The 10,655-nt window shown below is 40.7% G+C and overlaps 1 protein-coding gene across 5 annotated transcripts in view; it reads right to left on the bottom strand.

Moving 5' to 3' along the window:
- Positions 1 to 10,655, bottom strand: part of syne3 (spectrin repeat containing, nuclear envelope family member 3) — a 60,840-nt gene that overhangs the window by 35,334 nt on the left and 14,851 nt on the right. For 3 of the 5 annotated variants that reach the window (XM_019870025.1, XM_019870042.1, XM_019870051.1), the window contains exons 6-9: positions 6,949 to 7,308; positions 3,366 to 3,502; positions 2,814 to 2,988; positions 610 to 792 (exon numbers count right to left, since the gene is read on the bottom strand). In XM_019870025.1, coding sequence (XP_019725584.1) covers positions 610 to 792; positions 2,814 to 2,988; positions 3,366 to 3,502; positions 6,949 to 7,308 — 855 coding nt within the window. The remainder of the gene's footprint in view (positions 1 to 609; positions 793 to 2,813; positions 2,989 to 3,365; positions 3,503 to 6,948; positions 7,309 to 10,655) is intronic. The other 2 variants (XM_019870034.1, XM_019870060.1) reach the window with 2 other exon arrangements.

The following is a 10,655-nucleotide window of genomic DNA, read 5'->3' as shown; positions in this document are numbered from 1 at the left end:
TAAGCTAAGTTAGCCGAGACGACACTAAGTCGGACGGACACGATTTTCTGCCAATCTGTGTTTTTTCCTTTTTGGCCAAATATATATTTTACGACAACTGTCTTGTTGACGGCCTCTTTTATTCTTTCCACTGGGGTTTAGCGGGTGTGTTTATAAAGAGACGAAAATTGTTTGGGGACTATCCCCCACGTTCTAGTTGAGATGGTATAACCCAAGAGGCAAAATGACGCTTGCTACTGTTGTTGCGAGTTGCCATTCGTTCTACTAAACCATTAGTCAAACGCCATCATGCCTTCTGTCGTTATTACACAAACAAAAATCTCTTTACTGTTACTAGTGTTAGTGCCTCAATATGGCTACGCTCGTGAAAGCAATACAACGAACTCAAACGCGTCTTCGTTCAATGTTGTCAACTAATATCCGGATTATGCAAATTTTCCTCAATTCTCCGGAGAAATTTTCATAAAAATTTGAAAAACCCGGAATTCCGGGAAAATCCGGAGGACTTTCATCTCTGCATTTTACTGTGACTTGAGTCAACCCAATACTATCTGACGCTGGATCCGAGTCTGAGAAAAATGAGTGAATGAATGTTTTTTTCTTTCTCACCTCGAGTCTTCCCTTTCTTTGTAGAAGCTGAACATGCATTAGTTCTCTGTTCCTTATAGCAGTACTCAGCTCACTCTGCAGATCATCAGACCTTTCAGGACCAAACAAAGAGCCGAGCAAGTCACCCTTTGTCTTCAGCTGATTCAAACGGTCCTGCAGTTGGATACTGTCCTTCAACAGGCGCTAAGTGTAGAGGACAGAAAAAAAAAATCTGAATCAGATTTCATGGTCATATATGTTAAACATATAAGGAATTTACCTTCCCAGTTCCAACCCGTCCAGAGAAACAAAAACAGTTTGACCAATATAGCGAGACCCAACAGGAAGCCTGGCGGTTCTCTGTTCAGCGCCCCAAGTTCTTAGATGTGAAAGGAAATCAATAAGGGAGGAAAAAAAACAAACACTCGAACCATTCTCCTTAAAAACTAAAACCAACAAACCTGCTCTAAAAAAAAAATTCAAATGTACAGTAATCCCTCGTTTATCGCGGGGCGTACGTTCCAAAAAGAACCAGTGATAAGTGAAATCCGTGAAGTAGGATTTATAAAAAAAAAAAAAATGTGAGCTGGACGAAATTTCAAATGTGCTGTATGTGAAACATACAGCACATTTGACAAAGTTGTACGTTATAGTCAGCTTTATTTTTTACAGTTATTATACATTACTGAACTATGTATACAATGCAGAGGCGATTGCTCTAAGACTGCAAGGGAAGCTCAGCTTCCCCTAAAATGTCAAAAAGTAAGTGATCAAATATATGTGTGTACATACAATTGTGTGGACATGTCATTCACTAAATATGCGCCACAACGCGCTCAACTTTTGTTCCGAATCAGCTTTTCATTACTAGTTACAAGGCGACTCTCTTCTCATTCATTCCCGCAGCTTCACTGCCCTTTAAACTGTGTGGACACTGAGTGTCTACAGCGCGGACGTTGGGCGTCGAGAGAGTTCAGGGTAGGTTGTCGCAATGCATTGAAACGAGACGAGTTATTGGATAAATGCTGGTTTTGTTCCGCCCATTGGACGCTCAGCATCTCTGGGAGTCTATGGACAGTGGGCGTTTATAGGCTGGCCAGGAAGCTCAGCTTTTCTGCAGAATGATCGGATGATCGGTCTGAGGCTGAATCTCTTTTTGATTGACAGCGAAATGAGCCAATCATCGATCTTATGGTGAAGGCAACCTTCTCATTTTTTTTGAAAACGAAGAGTAAAATTCACATGTAAATAAACGGACACATTTTATGATGTAGGCCGAAATTGAGCTTCCTCTCCTTGACAGACCAGCATCCGCCACTGATACAATGAAACCAAAGACCAAAAATTTGCAAAGGTAAATTTGGCAAGCTGTACAGAGACGAGGTGCGGAGACTGTTCACGTCAGTCAGTGCCTTAGCCAATCAGGATGAAGAACGCCTTCACTGTTTAAAAGCATTGAAAAAAATTCGTGAAACAGCGAGGCCGCGGAAAGTGAACCGCGTTAGAGCGAGGGATCACTGTATATGAAAAACAAAAGGGGCGGCATGGTGCTCGACTGGTTAGCACATTGTTTTTCTCCTGGTACTCGGGTTTCCTCCCACATTCCAAAAAACATGCACCGTAATTAATTGAATGCTCTAAATTCTTCATAGGTGTGATTGTGGGCGCGAATGGTTGTTCGTCTGTGTGGTCTACAATTGGTTGGCAACCAATGCTCGGAGACAGCTGTATAGGCCCCATCACACCCGCGACCCTCGTGAGGATAAGCGGATTAGAAAATGGATGGATGGGTGGATGGATGAAAAACAAAAGGTTGAGCTCAATAAAAACTAACTATCATAAACCAAGTGCTTAACAGCAAATGTATTTCTTAGTGGGCCTGTGACAACCCTCACAGACGTCAAAAAAATATCTATTTACAAATAGGAATCAAAAAAATTATGTGATGAGCAGCAGTTCTTACAGTGCCATCAGAAAACACATTTCCTACAAGAACTCAATAAAACCAATAGAAATTGAAATCAAAAGTCAAAATTCTTTTAAAAACTAACTATAATGGAAAAATCCTCAAGTATTAGAATCCAGACACAGTCACAACTTTGTTCATTTGTCCAGCTAATTGTTATCTGTTATTGTTACACAGAAACAATATAAGCATATCCGAAAAAAAGAGCTTTTCTGTCAGATTTTAGACAGACACCAAAATGAGGGAAGATGTGTTTTACCTCAATATTTTGAACCAGCAGGACAATGTGTGAGAAGTCTGTAACCTCAGCAGAAGCCTCCAAAACCTGAGAGACCATTCTCCTCCAATGTGCAAAGAACAGCAATGGGTTCCTGAGTGTGTTTCTGAGGCCAGATTCAGACTCGGAGCACAATTTTGCAGCTTTGCATTTCACACTTAATAGAAACACAAATTTGACAAGCTTTTACAAGAGATGAAGAAATTATAATTAGAATATGTTATTGTATATTTTGTAATATATCAACACGTCTCTCTCTCTCTCTATATATATATACACACACACACATGGGTTGGTGTCCTGCAAGTTAGTTCTGCTGCGCTCCGCACATTATATCAACCACATTGTTAGTTGTAAATCATGACAGAAAATGGATGGATGGATGAATATACATATACAGTACGCGTGTGTATTCGTGCGTGTGTGTGTGTGTGTGTGTGTTGAACTGAATACATACAACACGTGAATCAAAATCAATTGCACAAGCTAACGGGAAGCCTATAAACCATGAAAAGCAAGCTCTTGACCATGTACCTCTGATGTTCTTTAACCACACCAAGTACATCATCAGAAATGTGGCATGAGTCCTCTGAGAACCTGAACAGTTCCTTGAGCTGTAACTTAAGGTGGTCCACTTGGGACTCCTCCTCCACCAGAGCCTTTCTCACACCCTAAAAATCACAAGCAAAATAACTGAGAACTTGGGCTGAAAGATTGGAGGAGGAATTCTCGTTGAGATTTTTCTGACAAATATTGAATTTGCGATCCAACTGACGATTTTCTTAATATCAAGCTTCACCGCAATCAGTATTTACGATGTACAGTAGCATGTAAAAACATGACATAAAATTACATCACACCACCAAAACAGAAAAAGCTATTTCTCCAATAATGTAAGGAAACTAAAGAAGATATATATATATATTAGATATTAGAGCTGTCAAATGATTAAAATATTTAATCGTGATTAAAAACACGTCATAATTAACTCAAATTAATCACATTTTTTATCGTTTCTGAATTTTCTTTTATATTTTTTCGTCCTATTTTTTCTCGTTTTAATGCTCTCATTAACATGGAATCATGGATCAGTTTTCTGTGTGCAAAATGCAAATATTTACTGAAACAACAATTCAACATATTCAACAATCCAACAATTTGCAATTTTACATTTTTCACTTGGAGCAGTGATTCACACATAATCTCTCACACAATATTACTGTCCATCAACAATAGTGAAAAACATATTTTGTCACACAACAGCTCCTTTAACAGCTCTTTTTATGGAATCAAAACAGCAATATAAAATTATAAAGTGCACGTCTAAGGTAAACTAGTAATCAGCCTACAGTGGATTTAGGCCATGGTTGCATACTTCGTTTTTCTCAAGTTTGCTTTGAACACAGCAGTCAGACTAAGTTGATTCTGTTGGTCCTTCTTCCGCGGAAGTCTCTCTATGGTTTTGTGAAGACATCATTTCGGATGACTACACTTGGTTCGAGGCACAACACTGGAGACGTTTTCTTATTTTCAGTGTGGTTGCTACCACCGCACCGCTGAACTCTCGACGTGCCTCAGCGCACCGTCACTGTCACGACGAACACAGGGAAGCTCCACCTCCTTTATTTATATTGACACGGAACACGGTAACCTTCCACACAAAATAGTTCCAAACAAGTAACAATCGCATCAGTGGCATACATCGTACTCAACAGGCTACCTGCTCTTTATTCACCAGAGGCTCATCAACCTAGTCTCTTATTTCTCTCCCGAAACAGTGTCTTCTTGGTGCACCTTAGCCTTCTTCACTACGTACAATTTCTGTACATAGCTTGTAATGGAGGCTCTCGCTGACAATCCGTAGTGGAGTCGTTAGATGCAATGCGAATGATTTCAGCTTGAGTCGAGGTGTGGACAGTGTTGACAGGCTTGGATGCCGTTGCCATTAGCTATGGCTTCAGCAAATTTGTTCTTCGTCGTGTTATCCATTTTCTTCGCTTTGAAATTATCCATCGCTGTCTGTCTGAGACATGGGGGTGGAGTACTCACGTCAGCTGTGTGCTTGGCCATTAAGTGGTATTTCAGACTCGACGTGCTATGATGATAGCTCAGTTTACGACTGCAAAACATACAGGTAACTTTGGTCTTGTCAGTGGAACAATCTGGCAACTTTTAAAAGTAAACTTTCCATTCATAAACTCTTTGTATCCGTTTTCGGTGTCTCGCGCTGCCATGGCTGGCAAAACAGACATGGGCGTGGACTTCTGCAGCGCGCTTCTTTTGTTTCTGGTTTATTTATAGAGCAACGTAAAATCCGCTGTGACGTGTGCCGCATTAATCTAGCGAGAAAAAATTTTATCACGTTAAAATTCATTTAAATTAATGCCGATAATAACGCGCTAAACTGACAGCTCTAATATATATACATACAATTTTCAGGCTATCCTTATATGGTTATTGTAAAACAATAACACACACACGCACATTTCTATATGAGCCATTCTACCGAATTGATTCAAATAGCTGTCCCTCAATGAAAATCACAAAGTTTGAATTGTTCATTAACAATCTTATGATCTATTCAAATACCATTAAATTGAAAAAAAAAAAAATATATATATATATATATATATATATAAATAAATCTTTTATGTGTCACTTGGTATTGAGAGGTGGCTGTGCCAACTTCTAACTCCTAAATTTCAATTAAAGAAAATAACATTTTGATGATTTTTGCCAATTTTCTCAATATTGTATTTTAATAGATTGATTTGTATGGTGAAAGATTTAAATTGTTTTTGTACGCTTTTTTTTTTTTTTAATGGAAAAAAACCTCCAATTTTTTATGTCATTACCGGAACAAAAAGAGTATTTGTCTGGCGGCAGGGCTTGGTTTTACCGACACTCTCAGACATTTCACGAAGAAAAGACCTTGCCTTCCTGTTCATCCATGGCCACATGTTGACTAATCAGCCTTCAGCATTGCTGACTACATGCGCTCTAAATTCTGAAAATCAATTTCCTGTAATGCTTTACTTGTTATCGTGCTAAAAACCTTGGCAAACTGGACTGCGAATTAGAGGGAAGGCGAGTTCCATTGCACTAACTATGGGCATCGAGGACTTCGAAACATCCCGTGCTTGGCTTCATAAGTTCGTTGCACGACATCAGCTGAGCAACTCTGTCTTATGTGGTGATCAAGGGGAGGTCAAGTTAGAGACAGTGAGTGGGTGGAGAGAAAAGCCATCAAGTCTGTTACTAGTCTCATTTTGTTGCAAATAGTCCTAAATTTGTGATGCGTCTTGTACTGTATCCTGCAGTTTTTGTGTTATCAACAGTTTTTGGACCATATATTTATTGCTTGTGTTGTTACACATGTATTTTGTTAACATATTTGCATGTTCATAAAGGACATGTACCGTATTTTCACGACCATTCGGCGCACCGTATTGTTGGGCGCAGTCTCAGTAACGGGTGCTATTTCTGTATTTGACACATACACAAAACGCACTGTATTATTGGGCGCAGCCAGGCATGGTAAAACATACGGCAGCTTAAACATACGGCATGCATGCACGCACGCTAAAAACACGTTTTTAAAAAGGCAACGGAAGCAAAACTGAGTTCGGTTGTACTTTATTTATCCATTTTACAATGTACTCCCGCGACTGGTACCTGCTAGGGACGTGCTTTTAGCGTCCTCTTACACGCCCACCCTTCACTCATTGGCCGACTTCCGCATGCCTGTCGTCACTCACGTCCACCTTTTCTCTATATAAACAGCGCGTCGGCCAGAGCTGCTCTTAGTCAGGCTTTGGAACTCGGCGCATACATAACACGCACCGCATTATAAGGCGTCCGGTCCATTTTGGAGAAAATTTAAGACTTTTAATGGCGCCTTATAGTCGTGAAAATACGGTACCATAGTCGTTTCCCCACATAAGGAAATTCTGTTGTAAGGAAAGATTGGACAACGCAATTTGAGAATACTTGCCTGTATATATTGTTGCAAACCACACACAGAACCTGATCACACAGATGCAGGCATGCTAAGAGAGTCGTTAAGAGTGTGTGAAAAACAATGCTTTGCCTTTTGAGCTACAGGTTAAAAACTCACCTCGTATTTTCTCCACTGGCCCATCATCTGCTCTTCACTGCAATCAGCCCCATCGCAAACATCATGATCCTCCTCGAGTTCCTGGTTTAGTCCGTGGAGTCGTAATCTGAGGCAACCAATATCATCGTCCAGTCGCTGGCATCTTGACATGTACTCTCCGTGTGAAGACATGGTGTTGTGCAGACTCTCCTCAACCTCACATAGGCCTTGCCTTAATCTTTGCCAACCGAGCCTGAGCTCTTCAGCCTCCTCTACTACCACCTCTGCTCCAGCAGGTGACGTCTTCACTCTGACAGTTTCAGCAACACCCTCTATATATTGCAGAGTTTTTTCCTCACTGGCTACAATGTCATCAAGGGCCTAAAAAAGGGAAAAGGAATTACCTGTATTGTGTTTTTTTTTTTTTTGGGGGGGGGGGGAACATCATGACAACATAATTAAGTTCTGAACATTGGTTATCAGAAGTGGGTAACTCGACATTGATTTGACTAGGCTCAGACTTGAGTTGCCAATTTTAGGCTGGCCAATTGATTGACTAAAACCTATGAAAGACTCGACTTCACTTTAACCTGGTATTCCTGTGTTGAACTACATGACCCGACATGTCATTCTATGTGGATGAGATGGTTTGACCCAGCCTCACGTGGAGGTGGCAGGAGAAACTCTCAACGAGAGGATCTTGGAGGAGAGGAGATCCGGAATTATGGTATTGACCAGAAGTACATCAAGAGAATTTTTGCATCGGTCCCTGGACCACGAAATTATTCCAGGAAAGTGCAGCCAAATGTTGACTGCATCATCCACCAACCTATGAGGTGTGTGCGAAAAATCCCAGGACTGTACAAACTTGAGGTATCAAATTATCGCGTTAATTGCAAATAATTAATTCAGTCATATTTAGCGCGTTGTTTTTTTAATTACGTTCATCAAAATTTTAATCTCTAACTTTATTGTTTCTGTATCTGGGTTGCCTTTTTATAATATCCCTTTTTATGTGTTGGCTTCCGGTGTTCGAGTTGTTGAGGGTGGGAAACAATGGTGAGTCACAGCACGAGAGCGGACATCGATGGGCTGTCATTATGTTTAGGCTTGTTTAGCAGAAGTTAATAGGCTCCCATTGGAGTTGGGAGGGCCAGGTAAGCAGCGGAGGAGGAGGTGAAAATGGAGGAGCATGTGAGAGTTCCAAAAACGCCCTCACGGCACTATTGATAAAAGGTAGAGTGTTGTGCCTAATTTGTAAGAAGTTTGCTTACCACCGAAGCAGCTCAAATTTAGCCTACCGCATCAATGCAAAGCACCCAGTAGCAAGTGCATCCACAGCTAGCAGTAACACCGAAGGTGTTAGCAATATAGGAAGCCATAACAAAGCTCTTTGCCAAACTAAACTCGAGGAGAACACCCAGCACACGAGGCACGAAGTCAGCATAGCTGCTGTGTCCTCTGTAGCCTACTAGAAGTGATTGATGTTCATTTCAGCATTTTATTTTGTCATGATAAATACTTTTATTTCTGAAGTGCTTACTGACAGCATCGTGATTTAAGGGTCTGTTTTATTTATTTTTTATTATCTGAAGCAAGTTCAATGTTCAGTCATTGTATTGCTCAGAAAAGTGTTGTTACTTTTTTGATATGTGAACCTAAGCATTTTTTATGGACCTGATGCTCTATTTTATTTTGTAATTACAGCCAAACCTCGGTTTTCGAACGTCTTTGTTCTCGACCAAATCGGTTGTTGACCAAAAATTTCGAATTTTTTATGCCTCGGATTACGACCGAAAATCAGTTCTCGACCAAACTGAGCACACTTGAATGCGCCGCTGGACTCCTCTCGCCTGCCTTGCATGAGGAAGTGACGCTTCCTCGGGTAGACGAGGAAGTGACGCTTCCTCGTGTAGCGTTCCATTGTGAGCAGACGTGTTCAATAAAGATTTTTTTTTTTTTTAAAGAGCGTGGTTTCGGTTTTCGAACAAATCAGTTTTCGAACAGCCTTCTGGAACGGATTATGAACGAAAACCGAGGTATGACTGTATTTGGAGATTTACAAAAACAAAACAATATAAAAAACAGTGATATTCCCCCTGGTGGTCGAAAATCAAGGTTGCAGATAGGACTTGGGACTAGTCTCAAACACAGCAGAAAGTAAATGGCTAGGACTGCATCTGTTGAAGTCGGTTTAAAAACAATTTAAGACTTTATAATGCCACTTTTTTGTGATGTCAATCTTTTGATCTGCCTCAATAATGCAATTAATTTAAAATGAAAATAGGGGTTTTCTCAGCAATTTTTAGATGAGATTAAAATATAGATAAATTAGATCAATTAGTTACAGATCATAATTAATTAATCTCACAATTGTTTTATCTCTTGACAGCCCTAGTACATAATACAAATTTTCCCCTTGAATCACGATGGTCTACAAGCAGATCTAACAAAAACATCCTTCGGCATTCACTATGTTCTGTGCGCAAGAGTTTTGGCACGACAACTCGTGGCTGAGCATCGTAAGTAACGTACTGAGCATCTGACAGATTAAAGCCAAGAAGCACTGTCCCGATTCACCTCAATTGGCTCTGTGTCATTTTTCATTTGTTTCCCAAGCCCAAGGGGGCACTCTATGTATGGAGACCTGGATTACATCGTGTTGGCCAAGATGTTAGGGATGTAGACCTGTTCAGCATGCGTGCTGTCACCTCACCAATCCCCTCAAAATTAACTGGGAGATGGAGCCTCAATGTTGAGCTGCTATGTTTCTGCATGTCAGAAGCATATTATTGCTACATAGGTATGAAGTGCAAGCCGCAAATAAGCACATTTTGGCTGACCCCACCCCTGTACTTTTGCGCTTTCGTTGACAAAATATGAGTTATGTGATACAGGCCACTGTTACAAAGGCTTAAACTGCTAAAATATTTACCACCAAAGAACAGCTCCAAATTCATTTTTCTTTATTTTATTTGGCAGTGTATATGTGTATTAGTTGTGGAAATATCAATGGCATCTGAAAAAAGGTTTAAGCCGATAAAGAATGAGAATGGGCGGCACGGTGGACACATAACACAACAGGACAGTGTTGGAGTAAACACTCCGGAATCCTACTGCCTTAGTGCAACCAGAATAAATACTGGTGAAATGAATGAACCAAAACTAGTTATGGCAAAGTTCCCTAACACAAGGAATGAATGGATGGATGGATGGATGATGGCTATACTGCTTGTGCACTGTGGTTGAGAGGAAATAATTTTCATCTGTGCTGTATGTTGCACATAGAGCATATGTGACAATAAAGTTGACTTGATTTGACTAGACCAGGCATGGGCAAACTACGGCCCGCGGGCCGGATCCGGCCCGTTGGTCTTTTTAATCCGGCCCGCCGAAGGTTGGTACAGTACACAATTAAGGTTCGATGTAAATTATTGCATTCATTTCATTTGGACTTGTAATACGGGCATTTAAACGCCAGGTGGCGCAGTTACTTGAAGTCGCAGAGCACAAGGAGGGAGGGGGAGACGATACGGAAGCCCGGAGTAGCACTAACTCAAGTAAGTCGCGCTCGATACGACGAAATATATGTATCCCCACCGCTATTTTCTGTCATTGGATCCAAAACGGCGACATGCAAGCGACTCTTTGTTGCAGTGAGTTTTACTGGAATTGCGAACATTTTTACATCCTTTATTAGAGCATGGCATCCAAGCAAAGAGGAGCGG

The sequence above is a fragment of the Hippocampus comes genome, unplaced genomic scaffold, assembly GCF_001891065.2.
Source record: "Hippocampus comes isolate QL1 unplaced genomic scaffold, H_comes_QL1_v1.1 scaffold388, whole genome shotgun sequence".
NCBI classification, from domain to species: domain Eukaryota; kingdom Metazoa; phylum Chordata; class Actinopteri; order Syngnathiformes; family Syngnathidae; genus Hippocampus; species Hippocampus comes.
The sequence above is the reverse complement of the archived record's forward strand: the minus strand, read 5'-3'. Positions and strand labels throughout refer to the sequence as shown.